General features: G+C 56.1%; 1 protein-coding gene across 2 annotated transcripts; it reads left to right on the top strand.

The window, feature by feature from the left end:
- The first annotated feature begins 262 nt into the window (after positions 1–262).
- LOC129532712 (double C2-like domain-containing protein beta) lies at positions 263–26,797 on the top strand. Of its 2 annotated transcripts, XM_063709799.1 has the most exons (8): positions 263–696; positions 5,950–6,024; positions 8,029–8,138; positions 8,678–8,804; positions 14,012–14,169; positions 21,265–21,346; positions 22,188–22,284; positions 22,880–26,797. In XM_063709799.1, exons 1-8 carry the CDS (start codon positions 577–579, stop codon positions 23,014–23,016), a joined length of 906 nt encoding a protein of 301 aa, XP_063565869.1. In that variant the 5' UTR covers positions 263–576; the 3' UTR covers positions 23,017–26,797. The 2 variants fall into 2 exon arrangements, with proteins under 2 accessions (XP_063565869.1, XP_063565868.1); XM_063709798.1 differs by lacking the exon at positions 263–696 and having other exon boundaries at positions 4,691–6,024.
- The last annotated feature ends 826 nt before the right edge of the window (positions 26,798–27,623 follow it).

Genomic DNA, 27,623 nt, shown 5'->3' with positions numbered 1-27,623 from the left:
TATGGCTGCACCCTCCCCCTGGCTTTTGGGAGTTACCATTGCCATTGAGAGACTTGGGGGCAGCAGTATGAGGACTCAGCTGGCTCCTCACAGCCTGCTCAGGGTTCCCAACGGGCCAGAGAGACAGAGGAGCTGCAGTCCTGTGTGTTGGCTGGGGGACTGTTGAGCAAATCAGCTGATCTTCCTGGCCAGGGCCTGTCCCTCTCAAAGCCTCATCTCCTCCGCCTTGTGTGATCCTTGTGACATTTCACAGGTGAGGGAAACTGAGGCACGGGGCCCAGACTGGCAGTTGCACCAGGAGGGCAGGAACTCCTTTGGCTGGGTGCCCAGCTCAGGTGGGCCACGCACTGGGCCAGACAGGGAACTGGAGTGACCCACCTGACTTCTCTGGGTCTCAGCTCCTCCTCTGGAAAGTGGGGAGATTATTGTGACTTCCCAGGGTTGGGTGGGACTGGGAGGATGGGTGAGGGGCTGGCATAGAGCAGGTGCTTGGTTGGTGGCAGCCGCCATGGAACGGTGGCGCCTGCCCAGGCCAGGCTCATCTGGTCTCACAGGGGCAGGCGAAGCCTCTCCAAGATGGGGCCAGGGTGGGACCTGTGCCCTCCTCTGTCCGCAGCCGCCCTGGGCACGCTGGACTTCAGCCTGCTGTATGACCAGGAGAACAACGCCCTCCACTGCACCATCACCAAGGCCAAGGTAGGCCCCGCCAGCCTGCCCCCAAATTCCCTGGCCCGGGGTCCTCGAGAGGGCCTAGGTCAGGGAGGCCAGACCACACCACTCCCCAGGTTCCTGTCCAGGCTTTTGGATGTCTGCGCTGTGTGGGGTGTGGGGCCAGGAAGGAATTCTTCTTTAAACCTTCTTGAATACCCATCCCCAAGAAAGGCCTTGGACAGTCAGGCATTGCGGGGAGCAAAGAAACAGATGAGAATGGGAAGATGAAGGCCTGGACCGAGGACCCTCGAGCCTGGGGAGGGGCTGCTGAGAGGGAAAGAGAGGGGCAGGGTGATGTCTGTCCTGCAGGCCAAGGGAGGGCGGGTTGGGTGCTGGTGCCTCCAGGCCTCCCAGACGCCCTGAGGAGTGGGGACCCCACTTTGCACCCTGGAAGCCGAGCCACTGTAGGAGGCCGATGCCACTCCAGGCAGGGTGTCCAGGGCCTGAGCCCAGAGGCCCTCTGAGCCTCACTACGTGGGCTGGGGTTGTGGGTGCCTGTGGACCCCTCTGCAGCCTGGCCCGGCCCCTGGTGCTGCCCTCTGCAGCCTGGCCCGGCCCCTGGTGCTGCCCTCTGCAGCCTGGCCCGGCCCCTGGTGCTCCCCTCTGCAGCCTGGCCCGGCCCCTGGTGCTGCCCTCTGCAGCCTGGCCCGGCCCCTGGTGCTGCCCTCTGCAGCCTCGCCCGGCCCCTGGTGCTGCCCTTTGCAGCCTGGCCCGGCCCCTGGTGCTGCCCTCTGCAGCCTGGCTTGGCCCCTGGTGCTCCCCTCTGGCTCTGCCGCTCAAGCATGTGTCAGCTCCATGTTCTCAACTGTCCTGTTCCCTTCCCCTCACCCCATCGCTCCCTGTGGGAGGAAGGTGCCAAAATTGATGTTCTCTCGCAAGGTAAGGGCCTGCATGGCCAGTAGAGTCTCCCTAGTAGTGCCATGGAAGGGCCTGAGCCAGCCCAGCTCAGATCCAGCGGCTTCCCACAGAGCTGCCTGGGCCCAGCCCCACCCAGCCTCCCAACCTGCAGGCCCCCTGCCCCTCCTCCCAGCCTGGCAGCGAGGGCTGTCCTTGGCACCATGGCCACCCAGCAGGACAGGCTACTGCGTGCCACCCCAGGCTGTCCCCCAGCCCAGCCTGGGCCACATGTGGACTGCCATGGGTAGGTGTGAGTGCCATCCACGCCAGCCTCAGGGCCCTGGTAGGGCACTGAGAGGCCTGCACGCTCCATCCCACCCCTGCCCTCTCCTCTAGAACCACCCATGCTATGACTCAGGGCATGTCCAGCCCTGCCTGGCGGGGGCTCCAGCCCACCCCTAGGAGCAGAACTGAGCATTTGTCTAACCCCAGCTGTGCCAAGGTAGAGACCAAGCTAGACCCTTCCTCCTTTCCCTCTGTCCAACTTTGTAGAGGTGGTCCAGGCCTAGGGACTGGAGAGGTGCCAGCTGCCAGGCCACTCTGGCCAAAGCCCACCCCTTCCTCTCTCCATGCCAGACACCAGGGCCTTCCCTTCCCAGCTCCAGGTGCGTTTGTGTGTATGCGCATACATGGCTGTATGTGTGTCTCTGTGTGTACATGTGTGGTACCGTGCGTGCACACATGTAATTGTGTGTCCACTTTGGGCTGTATCCCTCAGGTATCAGAAGTGGGGGTGGGAGGCCCAGTTCCTTCTCTGTGTAAATCCAGTTCTGTAGGGAAGGGATGGTGCAGGCTGGGGAAGAGCTGGGGCTCTGGGCTGGGGTGTGGGGAGGGGCCCAGGGTGGGTGAGCTGAAGCAGGGCTGGCCTCTGGAGGGCCAGGGTGGGGGCTGGACACCCTGGGGTGCACCCTTGCTTGTCCCCCCTTAGAAGGGTCAGTCTCAGTTTGCCCATCTGTAAATAGGGTTGGTTGTCCCTGCCCTACATGCCTGTTGTGAGCATTAAATGAGTTAACACGCGGCCCCTGGCACTACCAGTTCTGGGAGACTTTTTATTTTTATTGTGGTAAAATACACAGATATACATTTCCCACCTCAACCACTTTTTTTTACTTCTTCCCTCAGCGCTCAACCATTTTTAGCGTACAGTTCAGTTGTGCTAAGTACCTTCTACCTTCACACTGCTGTGAAACCCATCTCCAGAGCCCTCTTCAGCTTGCAAAACTAAACTGGGCCCATTAAACAACAGCTCCCCCTTCCTCCTCCCCTGGCCCCTGGGGAGGCTGCCATTTGGCTTCCTTCTCTATGGATTTGACTATTCTAGGGACCTCATGTAAGTGCAGTCTCCCGGTATCTGTCCTTTTGAGTCTGCAGTCCCCGGGATCTGTCCTTTTGAGTCTGCCTTCTTTCACTCCGCAGAATGTCTTCAGGCTTCATCCCCATTGCAGCACGTGTCAAAACTTCCTTTTCAGGCTGAATGATACTTCAGACTAGAAAGCTCCTCTTCTGAACACTTCACCAGCAACAGCCTCTGAGAGGCCCAGGGCGGGGCAGGGCTAGGTTTTTGGGGAGAGGCTCTCCTCTCAAAGCCAGACCCCTCATCTGTTCCCTCAGTGCCAGTACCAGCCAGGGCCTCCCCCGGGGCCGCTTCTGCCCATCCCCCCTGTATTAGTCCATTTTCATGCTGCTGATAAAGACATACCTGAGACTGTGTAATTTATAAAGGAAAGAGGTTTATTGGACTTGCCATTACACATGGCTGAGAAGACCTCACAGTTATGGCTGAAAGTGAAAGGCACTTCTCACATGTTTGGTGGCAAGAGAGAGAATGAGAGCCAAGGAAAACGGGTTTCCCCTTATCAGGCCATCAGATCTCGTGAGATGTATTCACTACCTCAAGGACAGTGTCAGACCATGAGATCTCGTGAGACGTATTCACTACGTCAAGAGCAGTCTGGGAGAAACCTCCCCTTGTGACTCGGTTATCTCCCACTGGGTCCTTCCCACAACCTGTAGGAATTATGGGAGTACAACTCCTGATGAGATTTGGGTGGGGACTCCGCCAAACCACGTCACCTCCCGTGAGGCCCACCCCTAAACCATGGGATCAGTTTATGTCTCTTGCCAACTCCCAAGCTGGGGAGCATGTGCCCAAGGGCCCCACTAGCAGCTCCCTGCCCTGGAAACAGCCTCCCCACCTTCCCCTTCCGTGGACAGAGGTCAGGCTTCGTGGGATGCCAGCCCCACAGAAGGTGGAGGCACTGGCGGAACCCCGGGTCAGGGCCAGGGAAGCTGCCTGTTTGGGCACAGAAGTTGGTGGCAGCACAGTGACAGGGCCTCAGGCAGTGCCTGCTGGTCCTTTTGCTTTTGGCGAAATGTGTGGCTGCCCAGGGTGCTCAGGGAACTGCCGGGTGGAGGAGTAGAGAGCAGCAGCAGGGGCCTCGTCACAGTCCTGGGGTCTGAAGGACAGAGCAGGCATCACTCCTGTCCCAGCATGACAGCGCCCCTCGACCCAACCTAGCTCCCACGGGTGTCTCGGGGCACGGAGGTGGGACCACGAGAGCCACTGGAAAGACATACGCCAGAACATGTGGTGGCCCAGAGGTTTGTAAGTGAAACGTGTCGGGAAACGTGGCCCAAATGGAAACATTTTAAGCTACAACAAACAAATGTATAAGGACTGTAAGAATAAGACACAGCAGTCAGGCACCGCCTGGTCAGGCCGGGCCACCAGATTCCCAGAACTCTGCGCTTCAGGCACTTGGTGGGAGAGGTGCAAGGCAGGGTGAGGGAGTTGGGTTTGGAAGAGCAGCCTTGTCACCTTGAGCACGTGTTGGGCCACTGAGCCAGGCCCTGTCCCAGAGGGAGCCCCACAGTGCAGGGCACAGCTCAGATGCACCCAGCAGACCTCAACCACTTCTCCGGCGTCTCACGGGGGCCTGGCGTGCAGGGAAGGGAGCAAACCCTGCCTGCCAGGCCCTGTGTCCACACGGTCTCCCTCCCTCTCACTCCAGCCCTAGGAAGGTGGGATTATTACACCCCTGCCCTTTTTTTTTTTTTTTAACTTGAGACAGGGTCTCACTCTGTCACCCAGGCTGGAGTGCAGTGGTGCGATCACGGTTCGCTGCAGCCTCCGTGTCCCAGGTTCAAGCGATCCTCCCACCTCAGCTTCTCTAGTTGCTGGAACCACAGGCACGTGCCACCCCACCCAGCTAATTTTTTAGTTTTTTGAAGAGACAGGGTCTTACTGTGTTGCCCAGGCTGGTCTTGAACTCCTGGGCTCAAGCGCTGGGATTACAGGCGTGAGCCACCGTGCCCGGCCAACCCCTTTAACAGATGATAAAGCTGAGGCTTAGCGTGCAAAGTAACTCATCCACTTCCCAGCTGGTGAACAGGAGCTGAGCCTGGAGCCCAAGCCAGCCAGGCCCCCAAACCTCTGCCCTTTGCCAGTGGCAGGGAAGTAGGTGGTTGGAAGCCCCTGCCGCATCCCCCAGAGCTCCGTCAAACCGAGGTGGGGTGGGCCTGGGAGGGAGCCCCAGCCTTCCCTTGGAGATGGGCCTGGTGTGAGCCGCCGAGCTGCCTCCCCGGCCTGGCTGGGTAGAAGCCCTTTGAATACTATCCTGGGGTTGCCGGCTGCACCCCCACAGATGCCACAGCTGCCTCCCTGCATCCCTGTGCACCATCCCAGAAGGAAACAAATGCAATTTTCAGAGACAAGAGCCTGCTGAGGTCAGCAAAGCCCCTCTCTGTCCATGCTTCTGTGTGCCTCTGGCTGTGCACACGTGGCTGGGTTTTCTAAAAGAACCAAAGTGAGAGAGGGGTGCCATCTTGTGGAGGGACCCTCTGTGGCCAGTCTGCTTGTGTGATCTCTGTGGACTGACTGGGAGTTGTGGCAAATATGGCCAGAAATGGGGCCTAGTCTCGGACTGTGTCCCGGGGTTACGTGGATTTAGGGTCAGTGAGGGGCGTGGCCACTCAGGAGGCCATGCTTGGTAGATGGGGGACGGGAGTCAGGATGATGGCAGGGCCTGAACAAAGCGGGGTGGAGAGGGAGGCTCAGAGAAGGGGGAGCCACCTGGCTTCCAGGATGAGGAGAAGAGAAAGTCTGTCCTGACAGAGGCCCCATGACAGCTGCCCTGGGCCAGGATGTTTTGGGGAGGGGAGATTGCATCAGCATTGAGCCATCCTCACTCCCTCCATCTGGAGGTGTGGGGCCCGGGGGCTTCTGTGAAACGGGCCATGAATGGACCCAGCCAGGAGACCCAGGGGACAAGGGCATCTGCAGGCCCTGTCAGTTCCATCTCCCCGATTTCCAGTTCACACCGTTTGCTGTTCTCTGCCCAGGGCCTGAAGCCAATGGACCACAATGGGCTGGCAGACCCCTACGTCAAGCTGCACCTGCTGCCAGGAGCCAGTAAGGTGAGGGGTTCCACCCAGGCCTGCCCACCAGCTGCACCCGCCCACCACCTCAGGCAATGCACTCTGGTCCTTTCGCTTTGGGGCCTGGACTGGGCTGCGGGCACCCAGGGAGGCCCACAGCTGCCACTCCCCTCAGAGTCCAAGCAAGCTGATGGGACCTCAACCATTCAACTGCACACAGAGCACCCAGTCTGCCCCACACCCTGTTGCCTCCTGGGGACCTCACGAGTCAGCGTTACCTACCTGCTGATCTGGGGAAACCCCAGGAGAATTTCCAGGCCAACATTTTATAAGAAGCATTCTCAGCTGGAAGTTACTATTAGGTGCAAACAAAGGACTCCGTGGTTAAATAACATGGGGAAACATTGTTAAACAGGTTTCTGTACCACAGGACTTCTCAGAGCATCTAACGTGTTGATGGGCTGTTCCCTGACTCTCCGTAAGGGGGATGAAGTGGGCAGAATCTGCCCCATGTGTTTGACCACAGGATGCCCTGACTCTCCGTAAGGGGGATGAAGTGGGCAGAATCTGCCCCTCATTCCTACGCCGGATGACCCAAGCGTCCGACCACACATGTGCTCAGGGCACCAGCACAACAGGTGCATCTCAGACAGGAGAGAGAAAAATTGCTGTTAAATAAAAGCATCAAGGTGACCTTGGGCCATGGAAAGTCAGAACTTAATTAGACTTCCTTCTGTGCATCCTACACTTCAGTGCTGTTTTATTTTTAATTTCATGGGGCAGAGTCTGAGTTTACGTGGGGGCCTAAATGGGTAGGCCTGGGGCCCACAGCAACCCAGGAGGACCACCCCAGAAGGGGCCTTTCCCCCTTCTCTAGGGAAGGCAGGGCTGTAGGAGAAATGGCAGTGCCCCACCACCTACTCCTGGGGAAGAAATGGGCTCCCCACACCGGGTCTTGATGCCCTTATGCTGCAAGAAGGGCTCAGGGATGTGAGGGCCAAGGGCGAGTATGACCAGGGAAGTGTGCTCAGTGACCCTTCATTTGTGGGACTGGAGCCGGCAGTGCATGGCTGCCGAGTTGTAGGAAGTCCCCAGGACTTTCCCTAGTGTTTTATAAAGAGCAGTCTCCTTACAAACAGCTCCTGAAAGCAATGGGAGAGAGGGATTCCTGTGCTCTTTCCACAGTGGGGAACCTGATGCTGCCACAGAGCTGGAATTGGAAGCCCAGGCTGTCTGACCACCCAGCCTGGGCCGGGTGTGGCAGGCATCAGACCGATTCAGACAAGGAGCTCAGAGCCGCTGGCACAGGAGGAGGGAGTGGCAGCAATATTCCAGCTCGGAGAGGCCACCCCCGAGGCAGACCCAAGGACGGGATGGGTTCCAGGCAGAGGGGACGGTCCACAAAGGCAGGGAATGCCCTGGGAAGGAGACTCCAGTTCCACACAGGCCTCCTGCAGAACCTACCCCGTGGCATCGGGCTGGAGGTGGGGTCCTCCTTGGATGAGCCTCCTATGGCTGCTGCCAACAAATGACCACAAACTTCGTGGCTTAAAGCAGCGCGTTTACTCTCGGACTGCTCTGCAGGTTAGAAGTCCAACAGTGGTCTCTCTCTGGGCTAAAATCAAGGTGTCGGCAAGGCTGCATTCCTTCTGGAGCCCGGGGAGCCCACAGTTTCCTAGCTCTTTCCAGCTTCTAGAGGCCATCGGCCCTCCTGGGCTTGTGGCCCCTTCCTCCACCTTCACAGCGGGCCCCATTGCATCTCTCTGGCCCCCTTCCTTGGTGACATCCCTGACTGTCTTCTCTGTCCATTCTTCTGCTTTTAAGAACCCTGTGACCACATTGGGCCACCCAACAATCTAGGATAATCTCCCTATTCTAATGTCAGCTCATTACCAACCCTAAGTCCACCTGCAGCCTCAGTCCACTTGGCCATGTTGATAACACACTCACAGGCTCCAAGATGAGCACGTGGCCATCTCTGGGGGCCATTTTTCTGTTTGACACACACTTTGATGCTAATAAGATCATTTTTCTCTTCTCCAGGCAAATAAGCTCAGAATAAAAACTCTCCGTAACACTCTGAACCCCACATGGAACGAGACCCTCACTTACTACGGGATCACAGATGAAGACATGATCCGCAAGACCCTGCGGTGGGTGAGGGCCCCAGGCCGCCTGCTCCCTCCCCAACCCCCACTCCCACCTGGCTTTTCCTAATGAAGGCAGGACTGGAGGGTCAGATGGTCCCCTGTGGGTTCAACCTCATGCCAGCAACTCCAGCCTGGGGGCTTGAAGAAAGGCAGAAAGGTCTGCCCATGCCAATGGAGCCTGGTGGGTGGAAAAGGGTCACCCTGGTCCCAGTCCCCTGAAGGTGCTTCCTGGGGCCTCTCAGGGTGCTGGAGGTGGTTCCCTCCAGAGAACCGGCTCTCCCAGCCTCCTGGCTACTCCTGGCACTGGTTCTGCCTTCTCCTGTCCCCTCTTCCAACCTGAGGACACTTGTCCATGAGGACAGTGCCTGATATCGTGCCACACTCTGCCCCTGTCAGGGCCCAGGCATCTTGTGCGTCTCCCACCCCAGACCAGGGCAGGGCTTGGGGCAGGAGAAGCCAGGGCTGGCCCTACCTGCGCACATCTCCACCATGCCCAGTGCGTCTGAGGCACTGGCTGTGCCCCTCACCACCGCCCCCGCTAGGATCTCTGTGTGTGACGAGGACAAATTCCGGCACAATGAGTTCATCGGGGAGACACGTGTGCCCCTGAAGAAGCTGAAACCCAACCACACCAAGACCTTCAGCATCTGCCTGGAGAAGCCGCTGCCGGTGAGAGGATTGATTGAGCACCTGCTGTGTACCTGGCTCGGTGGCAGGTGCTGGGAAGGCAGAACTTCCTGCCTGTGATGGGACTCATGAGGGGCAGAGTGAGAGGGGAGGGGAGACCAGGGAGGTGAGCATGGAGAGTCAAAGGGGTGGAGGTGAGGAAGGACCCTGGCTTTCACTCTGAGTGGCCACGGGAGGGTGCTAAGCTGAGGGATCACGGGGGATGACATTTTACCAGGCTCGCTGGCCTGGGCTCAGGATGGCTTGAAGAAGAGGGAGGAGAGGGCAGGAGGCCTGGGGAGATGGGGAGAGATGGGCACAACCCTGGCCTGACCTTGGCAGCGGTAGGAGGGCTTGATTCTGAACCGGATGTGCAGGCAGCAGATAGGACGTCCTTGGGTGAGGGAAGGGCAGATCCAAGGTTTGGGGCCTGAGCCGCTGAAGCCTGAGGGGCTGTTTGCTGCGCTCAGAGGACTCAGCAGGGACCATGGGTGGACAGGACGTGCAAGGAGCACGCTTGGAACATGTTAGACCTGAGTGCCTGTGAGATACGCAGAGGAGACAGCAGAGTATCCTTTCCTAGAAATGGCATTTGTCTCAATGTTATGTCAGAACAGATTTGCCCCCGGCCTGCTCCAGCAGCTACGCCCTCTGAGTCTTGGTCTCTATGTCCCTCTTCCCTCCCCTATCCTCCCTTGTCTATGGCCTCACCTTCACCTGGTTCATAGGGCTGGTGAAGCCAGGAGTCCCCCGTGCCACTGGGGTCAAGAGAAATCCTGGGGTCTCAGCCTCCCAGTGTTCAGGACACAGGCGGAGGCACGGTCCCCTCGATGGCACGTTGTCCCCCTAAGAGGACTGGGCAAGGGGCAAGTTTGGGAGGACAGAGCCCGGTGGCTGTCCCCAGTGTACCCAGCCCCAGTGGGGCCCGGGGACGTGGACTCACCTCGAGCTTAGCCCAAGTCAAGCCCCGGGGGTGAGTCAGCCTGAGGCCACGGCTTCTTCCTAGAATCCCAGTTACTTTTGCAGAATTTGATCCAATTTTATTCCTTGTCACATTCTCTCCCCCTCAAACATTTGTGTGATGAATATAACTTTTCCTGTTTTATTATTAGTCACTAACCACAGGTAACCCGGTTTTTCCACATGGTCTATGTCACTTAAGAAAGGCAACATCTTAGGAGGCCAAGGCAGGTGGGTCATGAGGTCAAGAGTTCGAGAGAGCCTGGCCAACATGGCGAAACCCCGTCTCTGCTAAAAATAAAAAAATTAGCCGGGTGTGGGGGTGCATGCCTGTAATCCCAGCTACTCAGGAGGCTGAGGCAGGAGAATCGCTTGAACCTGAGAGGCAGAGGTTGCAGTGAGCCGAGATTGCACCACTGCACTCCAGCCTGGGTGACAAGAGCAAGAGCAAGACTCTGTCTCAAAAAAAAAAAAAAAAGCAACACCAGCCCTGCCTTAGTGTTCCTGAGTTTTCATCACTGGCATAAACAAACAACCACGTGGGTATGTACGTGGGGTGTCAGCGTGTGTGTGTGTGTGCTCGTGTGTGAATTGTGTGTAAGAGCATATGTCAGTACGTGTCTGTGTGCGACAGTGTGTGTGTCCACATGTGTGGTGTGCGTTCGTGAAAGCATGTGCGTCCCTGTGCATGGCCATGATCAGGGCGTTGCTGGATGCGCTACCGGCTCATTGGTGCCATTCGGGGACTCACAGTGACCGCAGGAGTGCAGCTGGGGATGCACCCCTGGCAGTACAGCCACATTCTGGTGGTACTTTTATTATTATTATTTTTTTGAGACTGAGTCTTGCTCTGTCATCCAGGCTAGAGTTCAGTGGCAAAATCTCTGCTCACTGCAACTTCTACCTCCTGAGTTCAAGCAATTCTCATGCCTCAGCCTCCCGAGTAGCTGGGACTACGGGCGTGTGCCGCCACGCCTGGTTAATTTTTGTATATTTGGTAGAGATGGGGTTTCACCATATTGCCCAGGTGTCTCAAACTCCTGACCTTGAATGACCCACCTGCCTCAGCCTCCCAAAGTGCTGGGATTACAGGTGTGCGCCACCACGCCTGGCTAATTTTGGTATTTTTAGTAGAGACGGGGGTTCGCCATGTTGGCCAGGCAAGTCTCAAACTCCTGACCTCCAGTGATCCTCCTGCCTCGGCCTCCCAAAGTGCTGGGATTACAGGCATGAGCCCCTGTGCCAGGCCTCTGGCGGTAGGTTTTAGAATTTACAGTCTGCGAACATTATCTGTTTTAAGGCAATACTGAGCAAGACCCAGTGGTCTTCATATGAAACAACCCGAAGTACAATGTCCCACCCCTGAAAAAAGAGCTAAAAATATGCCTGCTGGTTGGTTTTTTTTTTTTTTTTTTTTAATGAGATGGAGTCTATGTCGCCCAGGCTGGAGTGCAGTGGTGCAATGTTGGCTTACTTCAACCTCCGCCTCCCGGGTTCAAGTGATTCTTCTGCCTCAGCCTCCCAATAGCTGGGATTACAGGGGCCCGCCACCACACCCGGCTAATTTTTGTATTTTTAGTAGAGACGGGGTCTCACCATGTTGGCCAGGCTGGTCCTGTACTGCTAACCTCAGGTGATCTGCCCGCCTTGGCCTCCCAAAGTGCTGGGGTTACAGGTGTGAGCCACTGTGCCTGGCCCCTGCTGGTTTATATTGTTTAATTTTCACACCACACACACTGACACAAGCAGCACAGGGCATTGAGGCCCTCACACACAAAGCTCTGCCTGAGCGGCAGATAGCGAGATCTCGCAGGCCTGGCCTGATCCACCAGGAATGGCTGCCTGAGCACTGTGTTGAAAAGGATTCTGAGGTGGCATTGGAGCCCAGGGCAAATGCTAGGATCGATTAGCCATGTCTGCTCTGGGCGTGGGAGGTGGCGAAGGTGGCCGGCGGGGCATGTATGTCTTCCCTGCTCAACATCCCTGCTCACCTCACAGGAGTCTCATCTCCAGAAAGGGTTAGATGTAGCCAGAGGGACTCACTTTGGTGTTAGGCAGGGCACGGTTGTGAGCAAAAGGAGGTGGCTGGGGCTGCTTGGGGCGCAGGTTGTGAGCAAAAGGAGGTGGCTGGGGCTGCTTAGGAGAGGAGCCTGTTAGAGTCCTAAGGGGATCCAGGGGGACACAGGGCTCAAGCTGGGCGTGTCTGCATGGCTCAAGCTGTGTATGTCTGGGTGGGCTCAAGCTGGGTATGTCTGGGTGGGCTCATGCCGGGTATGTCTGGGTGGGCTCAAGCTGGGTATGTCTGGGTGGGCTCAAGCTGGGTATGTCTGGGTGGGCTCATGCTGGGTATGTCTGGGTGGGCTGAGGGCCTAGGAGAGAGGGTTTGGGGTGTGCAGCAGCCAGAAGGAAGAAGCCGGGTAGTCTCGGGAGGGCAAGGAATGGAGAAGCATCAGGCTGGCTGGGGATGGGGAGGCCTGGAGCTGAGATCTGCCTTGAGAGGCAAGCACTGGCAGCTGCTGAGGCAGGGAAGGCACTGGATGGGCTCCCTACCTGGCTCCCAGCTTCTCCAGGGTGAGGAATGTACCAGAACTCTGTCTTCGGGGTTCTCCTGAGGGAGCCACATCCAGCACCCTGAGAGGCTCCAGGAAGCACCTTCAGGGAACTGGGGCCACGGTGACCCTTTTCCATCCACCAGGCTCCGTTGTCATGGGCAGACCTTTCTGCCTTTCTTTGAACCCCCAGGCTGGAGTTGCTTGTATGAGGTTGAACGCACAGGGGACCATCTGTCCCTCCATTCCTGCCTTCACTAGTACAAGCCTCCAGTGGGCCCTTAGTGCCAGGCCCTTGCCCAGCCCTGAGGTATTAAAGATGACGCAGATATTATCTGGATGAGGTGGCTCATACCTGTAATCCCAGCACTTTAGGAGGCTGAGGTGGGTGGATCACTTGAGGTCAGGAATTCGAGACCAGCCTGGCAGACATGGCAAAACCCTGTCTCTACCAAAAAATACAAAAATTAGACTGTGTAGTCCCAGCTACTCAGAAGGCTGAGGCAGGAGAATCGCTTAAACCCGGGAGGCAGAGGTTGTAGTGAGCCACGATCGTGCCACTGCACTCCAGCCTGGGTGACAAGAGTCAGACTCTGTCAAAATCAAAATTTACAGGTAGAGTTCCAACTTCAAGGAACTTAGGGGCTGGGGCAGACCCCTGAGGAAGCAGGGGGCCACACCGGGCCATGACAGGATAAACCCGAGGCAGTGGGCACGCAGAGGGGACGGCCAACCCACCCTGAGGGTCAGAAAAGCCCCCCAGGCCCAGAAGGACCAGGAACTTATCAACGGTGAACACTGAGGAGGTCAGAGGAGGGTGCTGGAGCTGTGGATTAAGGGTGCACAAAGGTGTGGAGGTGGGACCCGGCTTCAAAGCCAAGGGAAAGTCAGGGCGGGCTGTGAGGAGGACCTGGTGGAAGACCGTCCGCGGAAGCCGAGCGCGCCAGGCCGGGGGCTGCAGACCCGTGAAGGGCCGCTTAGCACTAATGTTAGGCTCTGTGTGCCTTGCAATCTGTGGCCACCATGCAGCTCTGTCCTTAGGGCAAAAGCAGCCATAGAGAAGCATCACGGAGCTGGCAAGGCTGCGTTCCAACAACATGGTGTTAATGGAAGCTGAAGTGTGAATTTCATGTCATTTTCATGTGTCACAAAATATTTTTCATTTCATTTTTCTTTCTGCTATTCCAAAAAGTAAGAACCAGCTGGGCATGGTGGCTCATGTCTGTAATCCCAGCACTTTGGGAGGCCAAGGTGGGAAGATCCCTTGAGCCCAGGAGTTTGAGATCAGCCTGGGCAAAATAGTGAGACCCCTGTCTCTATTTTTTTGAAAAAGAAATTGTTTAAAATAAGGGTAAGAGCCATGCTTAGCTCACATCCCACACAGAGCCAGGCGTCGGGCCTGATCTGGCCCCCGGGCTGCAGTTGCCAACCCCTGGGCTGGCCCTTGCTGGGCTGTGAAGGCCACCGTAGGCCACATGCAGCCAAGAACAGGGAGGGTGTGGGTGAGATCCAGCCCTGGAAGAGCCCTTGGGAGGGAAGAGATGACAGAAGGGCTGTGAGTTCACAGTGAGGCCACTCACCAGGGACCGTGACCAGGCCCGGCTGCAGCAGCTGGATGGGCGGGCTCAGGAAGAGGAGGCCAAGGACGGCCAAGAGAGGGGTGGGAGCAGGTGAGGACTGAGTGACCGTCCCGTCCAACAGGTGGACAAGACCGAAGACAAGTCCCTGGAGGAGCGGGGCCGCATCCTCATCTCCCTCAAGTACAGCTCGCAGAAGCAGGGCCTGCTGGTAAGCATCGTGCAGCGCGCCCACCTGGCCGCCATGGACGCCAATGGCTACTCGGACCCCTACGTGAAAACGTGAGTGTGCCGTGCATGTGACCACCTGCCACATCTTCACCTCCAAGGACGGGGGTCCGTGTGCCAGCTCCGTGGTCCCAGGTGGCAGGCACCCAGGGAGTACCTGAGGTACAGGGGCGCCTGCCACGTCTTCACCTCCAAGGACGGGGGTCCGTGTGCCGGCTCCGTGGTCTCAGGTGGCAGGCACCCAGGGAGTGCCTGAGGTACAGGGGCGCCTGCCACGTCTTCACCTCCAAGGACGGGGGTCCGTGTGCCGGCTCTGTGGTCCCAGGTGGCAGGCACCCAGGGAGTGCCTGAGGTACAGGGGCGCCGTGTTCCCTGATGGGCTACCTTGGCAACTCCAGGGGTTAAGCATGGCCAGCCCATTTCACAGATGGGGAAACTGAGGGACAGAGAAGCTGAGTGGCTTCCCAGGGTCATGCAGATATTAGTTATCACCTGATGCTATGTCCAGGCCTCTCTGTGACTGAGGGACCCAGGAGGGGCCATGAGTCGGAGGAGGGGACAGAAGGCGGGGCCAGTGCCAGGGGTAGCCAGGAGGCTGGGGGAGGATGCAGAGGAACTCTGCCAGGCCTTTGCAACTGCCCACATTTGCCCAGCCCTATACTGGGGCCACAGATGTGGATAAGAGTCCACCCAGCTCTACCAACAGGGCTGATGGTGGGCCTGGGGAGAGACACTAACTCAGGGGGCCATGCCAGGTGGCCTGGGCCACAGAGCTGTGGAGCTGTGAGCCTGGTCAGGAGAGGCTGTGTAGCTCTGAGAGCCAGGCAGGAGCTGGCGACCCTTTGGAGAGGGTGCTACAGGTGCCACAGTGACTACCGTCAGTGCTCGGGGCTCTTCAGAAACTAGGTAGGTATGAGTGTGAGCTCACAGGGAGACTCTGGAAAAGTGAGACTTGGGGAGGAATTTAGTTCAGCAGAAAGGAGGGGCAGGTGCTTCAGGGAGGGGGAATGACAGAGGGATGGCCCTGACCTAGGGGACACCAAGGACCCAGGTGACTAAGGCCTCAGGGACATCTTGGCACCATGAAGAGGCCAGTACTCCTCGTGGCACAGCTCTAGGGGCACCATTCCCATGGCCATGATCATATTTCTGTCACTTTAAAAATTGTATGTGGCAGGTGCAGTGAGTTACACTTACATTCCCAACACTTTGGGAGGCCAAGGCAGGAGGATTGCTTGAGGCTAGGAGTTTGAGACCATCCTGGGCAACATAGTGAGACCTCCATCTCTACAAAAAAATTAAAAATTAGCCTGGTGTAGTGGCATGTCCCTGTAGTCCTAACTACTTGAGAGGATTGCTTGAACCCAGGAATTTGAGACCAGCCTTGGCAACATACTGAGACCTTGTCTCTACAGTTAAAAATAGTAATAAATTAGGCCAAGTGCAGTGGCTCGTGCCTGTAATCCCAGTACTTTGGGAGGCCGAGGCGCACGGATCACCTGAGGTCAGGAGTTTGAGACCAGCTTGGCCAATATGGGGAAACCCGTCTCTACTAAAAACAAAAAAATTAGCTGGGTGTGGTGGCGGGCGCCTGTAATCCCAGCTACTTGGGAGGCTGAGGCAGGAAAATCACTTCAACCTGGGAGGCGGAGATTGCAGGGAGGCAGAGATTGCAGTGACCCGAGATCACACCACTGCACTCCAGCCAGGGTGACAGAGCGAGACACTGTCTCAAAATAATAATAAACAAATAAAAATAATATGACAATAATGGGATGGCCACTTTGGGAAGCAGCTGATAGTTCCTCAGAAAGTTAAACACAGAATCACCATTTGATCTGGCAATTCCACTCCTAGTTATATACCCAAGAGATAAGAAAAACATGTCCATCCTAAAACTTGTGCAGGAATGTTCATAGCAGCACTATCCACAACAGCCAAAAGTGGAAACACCCCAAGCGTCCATCCACTGATGAATGGATACACAAATGAAGTCTGTCCCTGCAGTGGAATATCAGCCCTAAGAAGGAGTGTAGCAGGTGCGTGGACTATCAGCCCCAAGAAGGAGTGTAGCAGGTGTGTGGACTATCAGCCCTAAGAAGGAGTGTAGCAGGTGCGTGGAATATCAGCCCTAAGAAGGAGTGTAGCAGGTGTGTGGAATATCAGCCCTAAGAAGGAGTGTAGCGGGTGTGTGGAATATTAGCCTTAAGAAGGAGTGTAGCAGGTGCATGCTACACGGTGGGAGGACCTTGAAAACAAGATGCTAAGTGAGAGAAGCCAGACACAGACGGCCACGTGTTGCAGGACTCTATTTCTATGAAGTGTCCAGAATAGGTCAACCCACAGAGGCAGAGACTAGATTTGTGGTTGCAGGAGCCAGGGGAAGCTTGAGGGGACATGGGCAGTGTGTAGAATGTGGTACTATGAAGTTAAAAATGAATAAATTTGAACTAGAGGAATTATTGTAACATGGACAGCTGTCGAAAACACAACAAACGACACACACAGTAGGATACTGGTTTGCGTATATATGTGTTTTTTCTTCTGACTTGTCATTGACTTGAATCTCACGCGTATATATCCTTGCAGGAGGATATGCAATCTGAAGCCAAAATGGTGTGATTTTTTTTTTTTTTGAGACAGAGTCTTACTCTGTTGCCCAGGCTGGAGTGCAGTGGCGTGATCTCAGCTCACTGCAACCTCTGTCTCCCAGGTTCAAGCAGTTCTCATCCCTCAGCTTCCCAAGTAGCTGGGATTACAGGCATGCGCCACCACGCCAGGCTAATTTTTGTATTTTTAGTAGACGGGGTTTCACCATGTTGGCCAGGCTGGTCTTGAACTCCTGACCTCAAGTGACCCACCCACCCTGGCCTCCCAAAGGGCTGGGATTACAGGCGTGAGCCACTGTGCCCGGCCTATGGTGTGACATTTTTAAACCAGTTTCAATGCCCACCTGCCAGATGGACAGGAATTCCAGGGTCACCTGCTGGGTTGCTCAGAAAGCAGAGTCTTACCTGCTGTGACAGATGGTCTGGTCAACTTCCACAGGCAGGTGGGGGGCCATCTGGGCAGGGCCTGTCCACTGTACCACAAGCTCCTCCCTGCCACAGGTGGCTGTTGTGGGTGCTGCTGGACCCCTGCAGCTGGGTCCCACCTGCCAGCCGTGGGCCAGGTCACGTGGCCTTTCAAAGACAGGCCGAGCTGTGGGCCACTCCCTATATCTGAGCCACGCCTCACCTGAGACCTCCACGTCTGTTTCAGACACCCTGGGTGAGACACGAGGGCTGCTGCTCAGGGCTCCTCAGGGGTCCCCATCTCTGAAAGGCCCCTTCATGGACCAGGGGCCTCTTCCTCACTAAAGCAGAGGAAATAAGGGCACAGATTAGATGGTAAGAGGGGCACCCCTCAGCTGCATCCTAGACCTGGAAGAGAGTGTGGCCTGTGCCCCAGAAGAAAGGGAGGGACGTATCTAGCGGTTGATGCTGAGGGCCAAAGCTAGATGGGTCAAGGCCTTTTGTCTGCACTATTATTTTTATTTGTTTTCTTTATTTCTTCCTTTCTTTTTTGAGACAGTGACTCACTCTGTCACCGGGCTGGAATGCAGTGATGCGATCACAGCTCACAGCAGCCTCAAACTCCTGGGCTCAAGCAGTCCTTCCCCCTCAGCCTCCTGAGTAGCTGGGACTACAGGTGTGCACCACCATGCCTGGCTAGTTGTTTTTTGTATTTTTTGTAGAGACTGGGTTTTGCCGTATAGGCCAGGCTGGTCTCAAACTGCTGGACTCAAACGATCCTCCTAGCTCGGCCTCCCAAAGTGCTGGGATTACAGGTGCAAGCCACCATGCCCAGCTAGCACCATTATTTTTATAAAGCTCATCTCTGGTGATACTTGCCCCAGTTTCCCCAGGCTGGAAGTTGACCCCAGGCCCAGCTCTTGAGGGTTTGATGGAAAACCCCAGGAGTAGCAGTGCCTGTGACAATCGCTGACATGTCAAGTTACACGTAATATCCCTGAGCTGCGCGATGGCTGCGTGTGACGCGCTCAGCAGCCTGTGCTGTCGCTCCTGTTGTTATCTCCATTTCATGCCAGCGAAAATGGCAGTAACTGGCAGCAACGTGCTGTGCCACCCTGGGCAACTCCCTTCTCTGGCTGTCTTATGTATAACCAGAAGGGGTTTCTTCTCAAAGCCACAGGCAAGCAGAAGGCACTGTGCAGAGGGCTCAGAGGTACACGGCACAGGGCGGCTCTGTGTGCCCCGGTGGCCAGGACCACTGTCCTGACAGCAAGGGAGGGAGAGACGCCACAGGGTGGGCCTCAGGGGCTTTGCAGGGTGGGCTTGTGCCAGAGTAGGGTGTGCTCAGGGAGGGTGCTGAGGGATCTCCCCAGAGTGGTCAGATGAGGAGGGAAGGGCACTTCTGGTAGAGAAAACAGCAGAACAGAGGGCAACGCTGGCGGAACTGTCCATGGCTGAAGGTGCCGAGGCTGGAGCCTGTCGTGGAAGTCTGGTGGCTGAGTGAGGGGTCACCAGATGGGCACAAGTTGTCCAGGCTGAGGGTGCAGAGATCCCAAAACAACTTTCCTTCCAGGGGCTTGTGAAGGCAGGGCACGCAGGACCCTTCTGTCCCTGCTCCTCACCCGTCACCAAACAGGCCAAGGACAGTTCACAGCAGACACAATACCAATACGTAGAGAAATGGCCAAGGAGCATAGTAAGTAACTAAGGAAATCCGCTGTTTCCGGGTGGCGGGCTTAGGGGAATCCCCCCAAACTTTTTTTAAATCAGGTTTATTGAGGTACAGGTTGAGCGTCCCAAATCTGTAAATCCAAAACCCCAAACATTCCAAGCACCGACATGACGCTCAAAGGGAATGCTCATTGGCAGGTTTGGGATTTCAGATTTTTGAATTTTTGAGTTAGGGATGCTGAACTGGTAAATATACTGCAAAGATTACGAAATATGAAAAAATCCAAAATTCAAAACATCTGGTCCAAGCATTTCAGATAATGGATCCTCAACCTGTATCATTCATATCCAGTGAGTTTTTCTTTTCTTTTCTTTTTTTAGAGACAGGGTCTTGCTCTGTTGTCCAGGCCAAAGTGCAGTGGCGCAATCATAGCTCATTGCAGCCTTGAACTCCTGGGCTCAAGCATCTTCCCACCTCAGCACTGTGAATAGCTGGGACTACAGGCATGCACCACCATGCCCAGCTAATTTTTAATTTTTTGGTAGAGATGGGGTCTCGCTGTATCACCCAGGCTAGTATAGTCTTGTTTCCACCACCAGAATCAACATAGAGAATATGACCCCAGAAAGTTCCCTGGCCCCAGGCAACCACTCACCTGTTTTCTGTCTCAATAGTGTTGCGGTTTCCAGACTTTCCCATGAAACAGTCAGATAGTGTGTTGCCCTGTGAGTCCGGCTTCTTTCACATGGAGGAATGCGTTTGAGATTCATCTGTCAGTTGCATGTACCAAGAGTTTGGTCCTTTTTGTTGCTAAGTGGTCTTCCATTGTGTGGGTAAACCACAAGTTTGTTGTTGATGAGTTCCCCAGTTGAAGGGCGTGTGGTTGTTTGCAATTTTTGGTGATGGTAGAAAGCTGCAATGAACAGGTTTTTGTGTGGACATATGTCTTCATTTCTCTCTCCTAATCCCAACTTTTGTCCACATGCATTTTCTAGTGCTTCTGTAATAAACCAGTATTATTTATGCCATGAAAGTCACAATTTTAAAATATGCAAAGTAAAGCAACTATGAGATATCATTTTCTGCCTGTCAAACCAGCAACGAGTTTTCAAATGATAGCCTTCAGCTTTGTCGCAGGCACTGTGTGTCAACCATGCAACCTTTCTGGAGAGGAACTGGGCAGAATAAGCTGGACATGGGCGTGTCTTTGGGCGGTGCCTTCACTTCTAGGGATGCAGGTTAAGCTGGACGTGGGCATGTCTTTGGGCGGTGGCTTAACTCCTAGGGATGCAGGTATTCGCTGGACAGATGTTTGTTAAGCTCCCTGGTGCCAGGCCCAGGGAGTTGGTCATGGGTGAGACCCCAGAGACCCCAGAGCACATTCAGCAGGGACAAGGCAATTGTCATGCAATTATCTATGCAGGAACAGGGTGAGAAGCTTTGCAAAGAAGTTGGGGACCTCTTGTCCCCTTCTCCAGCCTGCATATGACCTCCCTGTCATAGAGAAAGGAGTCTGAGCCTGGCTTTCAAGCACCACACTTGTGCTTGCGGGCTGTGTGACCTTGGGCAAGTCACTCCCCCTCTCTGAGCCTCAGAGGAAGACAGCTGTTCTGCATCAGAGTCTAAGGCCTTAGTGGCTGTGGAGGGAAGAACATCTAGGTGGCCTCCCTGTGACTGCACAAAAGGTCTTGTCCTTCCTCAAAGCTCCAATGGAGGTAGTGGTGATGGTTGTACAACTCTGGGAGCCTACTAAAGGCTACTGCATTTTACACTTCAGAAGGATGGATTTTATGATATGTGAATTATATCTCAATAAATCTGCTATTTTATAAAAGAAGCTTGAGGCCGGGGGTGGTGGCTCACGCCTGTAATCCCAGCACTTTGGGAGGCCAGGGCAGGTGGATCACCTGAGGTCAGGAGCTAGAGACCAGCCTGGCCAACATGGTGAAACCCTGTCTCTACTGAAAATACAAAAATTACCTGTGCATGGCGGCACATGCCTGTAGTCCCAGCTACTCTGGAGGCTGAGGCAGGAGAATCACTTGAACCCGGGAGGCGGAGGTTGCAGTCAGCCATCTGAAAAAAAAAAAAAAAAAAGAAGTTTGAACAAGAGACCAACTCTGCTAAAAACTCTGTTCTGGTGGGAAACGTGAGCTTTATGAAAATTAGACTTCCAGAAATGAGGAAAAACCCCTTTCCTAGGGGGATGGAGGGCGCCCCCCAGGGTTAACTTCAGGAATGTGTGTGTGAACAGAAGTGCGATGGATGAAGGGACCACTTGCTTCTCGAAAACAACATCTCGCCTTTGCCACAAAATAGCGTTGGGAAAATCCAATGACTAGGACAAAAGAAGGGCCCAGGAATCTCTCTCCAGGGACAGAAAGCTCTTTGAATACCTACTGGCTTGATCTATACCCCATAGCATGTCCCCATCCTCTGCCTGTCCATTGGATGTAATTCCAGATACCTGAGGCCAGATGTGGACAAGAAATCCAAACATAAGACAGCGGTGAAGAAAAAAACCCTGAACCCGGAGTTCAATGAGGTGTGAGGGGCTGGTGAAGCTTCATGAAGGCCATTCCTCTGCCCCACAGCAGTGGGGGTGTGGCTGGGTTTTCAAAAGGTCATGGCGCGATGGGGAGGGTGGTCAGAGATGGTGGGGAGGGGCCGCACCAAGCCACAGACACAGGGGAGCTGGGGGACCCCTGGAAAGCTCTTGGCAGGACTTGTCGGATGTAGGGCTGGGGGGAGGGAAGTGTTGAGGGGAGTCCTGGGTTCTTATGGAGGCAACAGGGCAAAGAGGGGGTGAGAAAGATGGGGAGAAACTCTGTGTGGGGCAAGGGGACTCGAGACACCCTGGGGCCCCAGGAAGTCTTCCAAGGCGGCAAGTATGGCTGGAAATGCGGATTCCCCCCAAGGAACAAGAAGGAAAGAAGAGCAGAGGGGCTTTGGGTAGAGCCCACGCCACACCAGTGATCCAGAGGCAGGCAGGGGAGGTCGAGAAGGTGCTTCCAGAGAGTGAGGGGAACCCCGGATGGAAGGGAGGGTCCCACAGAGAAGGGAGGGGTCAGCAAAGCCAGGCCCCAGAGAGGCCCAGGATGACAAGGACTGTGGGGCGTGCAGTGCCTCTGCAGTCAGGAGGCTCCCGGGGTGTGGGGAGAGCAGGCTCAGGGACAAGGAGCAAGCGGGCGAGGGGACAGGGGCCCTGAAGACCCCAGTGGAGCTCAGGGGGAAGTGGGTGAGACATGTGAGCATCCACCCCTCATCCACTCTGAGCACTGATCACCCCCGTCCCTCCTCTTTCCCTACACCTCATACCCCTCCTGGCCCCCGGCCAAGGCCCAGGCCTCGTGGCATCAGCCCTAACACTCCCTTCTTGCCAGCAGGAGTTCTGTTATGAGATCAAGCATGGGGACCTGGCCAAGAAGTCCCTGGAGGTCACCGTTTGGGATTACGACATTGGAAAATCCAATGATTTCATTGGTAAGGGGGCATAGTGGGAACACCGTCTCACTGTGTGCCTGTCCTGGATCAGGCCACAGCCCCTCTTTCCTGGTCCATGGGGAAAGCTGGAACCACGGACCACCTGCCCCTAGGTCAGGGGCCTCAGACCTTCTCCAGCCTGACCCTTGTGCCCCAGGAAGAGACAGACCCAGAGATGGAAGGAGTTCTGGGAGGGTCACACAGCACTCTGTGGTGGAGCACAGACAAGAGACAATGATGGGCAGTGCCTCGGGCTGGACTCTGAGCCCTAGAGGCCCCAAATTCCCAGTGGGCCTGGTGGCTGCGCATAGTGGGGCTGCCTGGCCCTTTCTCCCCTCTTCAGGCCCCCATTCCTTGACCCCTGATGCTGCCTCTGCACCCTGCCCCTATCCCTGCCCTGGTGGAAGACAGACAGGATGGCTGGGCCCTGACGGGGCCAGAGTGTGGCATGGAGGTCAGGTCCTGTTCATGCTCGGAACCCAGCGGGCAGTGGGAGAGGCTGGCCTTCGAGCACAGAACCTGGGAGGGGGCATGGGCCCCACGCCTGGGAGTTGGGGGTCCCTGTGCCCCAGCTGCCCCTCCTGTCCTCCTGCAGGTGGTGTGGTTCTGGGCATCCACGCCAAGGGGGAGCGCCTGAAGCACTGGTTTGACTGCCTGAAGAACAAGGACAAGCGCATCGAGCCCTGGCACACACTCACCAGCGAGCTCCCAGGGGCCGTGCTCAGCGACTGATGCCCACCCGCCACTGCTACCCCTGCCGCCACCTGCGCCCAGCACGGCCGGCCCCGGGCTTCCCCAGCAGCCACCAAGGCCTGTGGCCCCCACACTGGGGGAGATCCAGAACCCCTGCTTGGACACAGAGCCACTGCAGTCCCCGCTCAGAGGATGTGGAGGGCTCAGCCACTCTGGGATGGGGAGGGCAAGGAGCTGGGGTGGGGGGCTCTCAGCCCTCTGGGGCCCAAGAGGCCGGTGGTGGAAAGAGACCTCAGCACCTGCCCAGGGGAAGGGGACATGCCCATCTGGGAGCAAAGACCCTTCTAGAGGCCAGCCCTGGTTGAGAGGACAGGAGTGTGGGGGTGCCTTGGCAGACAGTGGGAACAGAGGAGGGAGGTGGTGAGCAGACAGACAGGTGGAGGATGGGACCTTGAAGACTGGCTGCTCCAGCCCAAGAAAGCCTGACTGCATCCCTCATCTCCTTCGCTGCTGGACAGATGGAAGAAGCGGGCCTGCCGGCCAAAAGTCTGCCAGAGTTCCCAGAGGCTCCTGATGACGGGTAAATTGGCACATGCTTCACTCAATTATTCCACAAGCCCTGGGGGTGAATGAGACACAGGGCCTGCCCTCAGGGAGTTCCCATCTAGTCAGGAAGCTGGGAACAAACCATTCCAACTGGGGTGAGAAACACCAAGACCAGCTTGGCCAGTCTGCAAGTACTGTGGTCTCTGTTGACTCTGCCGGGAGGTCAGGGAAGGCTTCCTGGAGGAGGCGGTGCTTCCGTAAGGCCTATGGAGGGTGAGTGGGGGCTTCTAAAAGCAGTCCAGGCAGTGGGAGTGGTCTAAAACGGCCTGGAGAGAGAAAGCCAATGGGGCCGGGGTGCTGTGGACCCAGGGTCTCCTCTCCAGGGGAGGGTTTGTTAGGAAGGTGTGAGGCTCGAGGCAGGAGGTGGGGGACGTGATCGAAACACCATGGAGAAGCTGGTGTGGGCTGAAGTTCAGACCTCAGACCCAAGTCTCCCACTCTGATCTCTTTCTACTCCTGAGGGACCTCAAGGGCGGAGCCCGCCCCTCCTCCTTCCCGGCATAAGCATCAGGTCAGCTGCGGTGGAGAAAAGGGTCCCTTGTGCTTGGAAAAAAAGCAAGCATTCCTACACGTCCTGACTCTCCCCTCCCCTCCCCTCCACTCCCTGGCTCACACTGGGGGCCTCCGGGTGCTTGCTCGTGGCATCTTGGTCCCACTACCGCCACAGATGTCCCTTTTGGGAGTAATCAGTGGCAGTCCAGGGCCTTGTCCACCCTCCAGGAGCTGAGCAAGAATCACCCTGGCTGGTGGGCCTGTCTGCTCCCCTGAGTGAGACTCCCCAGGAGGCTTGAGAGTATCTGAATCTTGGGGCCCATGCCTGAAGCCCACAAACTTTCTCTGCCTACCAAGGGCCCCTCAGGAACGCTGGGTGAACAAATGCAGAGCCAAGGAGTTGCACAGCCAGAGTCCCAGTGTGCTCAGCCCATCAGTGTGTGATGGAAACAGAGGCCCAGAGAGGTCAGGTGACCTGCCCAGGGCCTTCCAGCCCCCACACAGCTGGGACCAGGATCCACAGCCCCCAGCCCAGAGTGCTGGACACCACACTTCAGGGGAATTGGCGTGCTGACCTCACACCAGAGAGGTCCTGCTAGCTGCCAGCCTGGGGCTCCCCCGCCTGCTGCCCACCCCTTCAACACCGATAGAGGGACTCACAGGCACGACGGTGGGACCTTCCAACTGCAGACACAAAGCACACCACCACCTGAGGTCCAGGGTTGTGATTTGAATCCTACCAAGTGCCCATCAGGCCTTTCCCAGGTTGCAGGGAAAACAGGACCCCAGCCCCCACACAGTCCCTGGCCACCTGCTGCTCATGGAGACTTGTCTCCCCACCTTTAGGAAGGGTTTCTATGTGAAGGTTTTTGCATGCACTGGTCTGAACGCATGTTCACATCCCTGCAAGGTGGGTTTGATTCTCATCCCTATCTTGCAGGTGAAACAGGTTCCCAGAGTCTGAGTAGTTTGCCAAGGCCACACAGCCAGGAAGGGGTGAACCAGGACTCAAACCCAGGTCCTCTGACTGCCACTTTCTCTCTCTGGGGGTCGGTACCCCCAGTCCCTTCCCTCTTGGTCTGTCGGAGACTCAGCAGAGACACCAGGTGAAGGCTCAGTAAGCTCAGGTGCGTGATGGAGATCTGGGGTCTTGTCACTGTCCTGCCACCTCATCCGCTGGCTTTGAAACCATCCGTGCTACTTCAGGCTTCCCCAGAGGTGTCTAACCTGGCCCCAAAACTCAGCCACCCCACCCTAGCCTCTGGGGGCTGAGGCAAGGGCTCCTCTTTTCTCCACACAGAATGGGCACCCTCTGAGGGCCTAAGGTAAGAGGTGGTCTCTTTCTAAAAGGCCTGGTGTCTAGTTAAGCTCTGGGTATCTTCTTAGCTTTGCTTTTTTGGGGGTCTCATTCAGAGAGGAGATTTGACAGCCTCTCTGAAGACACAGAAGTGAATGGCAGAGCGAGAAGAGGCTGTACCCCCCACCTACCATGACTTCCTTATTAGGCACATGGGGAATGTGAGGCCCAGTGGGTGAAAGGGGCCTGAAGGGGCACAGCTGGGACAAGAACCCAGAACTCCAGCCCCCCAGTCCAGGGCCCTCTACTGCCCAGGCTGTGCAAATGGGGCTGGGACCGAAAGATGGGGACATTCAGGCTGGGAGGTGGGCTTGCTGGCCAGCCAGCCCAGGGGCAGCACAGGCACTCGGGCAGGAACTCCCCAGGAAGTTTGGAAACCTTCTTTCCCTAGGATCTCAGCACCCTTTTAGATCCCGTGCAGATTGTCTTTCTGTTAAAGCGTTTTGAGGCACGATGGCTCACGCCTGTAATTGCAGCACTTTGGGAGGCCGAGGCTGGCGGATCACCTGAGGTCAGGAGTTTGAAACCCGCCTGGCCAACAGGGCGAAACCCCATCTCTACTAAAAATACAAAAATTAGCCGGGTGTGGTGGCGCACGCCTGTAGTCCCAGCTACTCAGGGAGGCCGAGGCACGAGAATCGCTTGAACCCGGGAGGTGAAGGCTGCAGTGAGCCAAGATCGCGCCACGGCACTCCAGCCTGGGCGACAGAGCAAGACTCCGTCTCAGAAAAAAAAAAACAAAAAACGCTTTGAGAAGCTGCAGAAGCGGCTCTGCCTTTGACCCCGAATGGGCATCTTTACTCGGGTCCATCATCCCCACAAAGACAGGAAATCTGATGCCAAAAAAAAAAAAAAAGTCATTCCAGGTGTCAGTAACCAGGCGCTGCCTCCAGCCCCGCCCCGCCCGCCGCCCCGCCCGCCGCCCCGCCCGCCGCCCCGCCCGCCGCCCCGCCCGCCGCCCCGCCCGCCGCCCCGCCCGCCGCCTGCGCCAATCCCCGACGGGCCCGTCTTCCAGCCCCGAAGCGGTCACCTCCTGACCTCTAGTGGCAAGCGCGGGGAACTGCGCCCCGGCCCGTCCGCCCGCCGAGCCCGGGCCGTGCATGCCCTGCCCGTTGTTCCTTCGCAAGCCGAGTGAACCTCCCGATGCATGGACTCTGGCTGTCGTGGACGCAGACTCTCGTGCACTGCTTAACCCCGTTTTGCTGCCATGTGACGGCTGCAGACACTGTCCTCAAACTGCGGTCCCACAGACAAGTTTTGTATTTTGGTCTGACCTACCCGAAGGTGTCCTTTTTAAGTCTTATTTGTTAATATTTATAATGACATATAATCCAAAGTAAATGGAAACGTCATATTGCGATCTCATTGCCTTGGCGAGACTCTCACCTTTTAATAGATTTGAAGGGGGTGGGGGCGGTGGCTCACGCCTGTAAGTCCTAGCACTTTTGGAGGTCGAGGTGGGAGAATTGCTTGAGGCCTGGAGTTCGAGACCAGCCTGGTCAACATGGAGAAACCATGCCTCTACACACACAGACACACACACCCAATGACAATTAGCCTAGCGTGGTGGCACACACCTGTAGCCCCAGCTATTCAGGAGGCTGAGGTAGGAGGAGGAGGATCGCTTGAGCCTGGAAAGTGGGGATTGCAGTGAGCCGAGATCACGCCACTGCACTCCAGCCTGGGCAACAGAGGGAGACCTTGTCAAAAAAAAAAAAAAGAAAAAAAGAAAAAAAAAAAGATTTGGAAGGGTAGGAGGGGAGGGTGGAAAGACGGAGGAAAAGGCAACTGAAACCTACTCCGGATATAGTCTTGTTACTCTTCACCAGGAACCCATTTGAGGTAGGCCCTCAAGTTACAGATGGGGAAACTAAGGCCCAGAGAGGTTAAAATACTTTTACAGAATCACACGGCTGGTCGATGGCAGAAGCAGGATTCAAACTGAGGCAGCCCAAGACATTTTGCACCAGGACCTGTCGACCATGCTGTTGTCCACTCATCCAACAAACAGCCGTGGAGTATTGACTAACGCCAGCCCGTCTGAGGCTCCAAGAGTCGTACATTTTGGAAGGTAATTTAAGACATGTACTGCTTAGGTTTGGAGGGAAAAAAATAAACCTTCCTAACCACAGATTAGTGTATTAGGACTAGTAGCAATCCCCACACTTTATATTTTCATTCCACCTTGTTA

The sequence above is a fragment of the Gorilla gorilla genome, chromosome 8, assembly GCF_029281585.2.
Source record: "Gorilla gorilla gorilla isolate KB3781 chromosome 8, NHGRI_mGorGor1-v2.1_pri, whole genome shotgun sequence".
Lineage (NCBI taxonomy): Eukaryota > Metazoa > Chordata > Mammalia > Primates > Hominidae > Gorilla > Gorilla gorilla.
The sequence above is the reverse complement of the archived record's forward strand: the minus strand, read 5'-3'. Positions and strand labels throughout refer to the sequence as shown.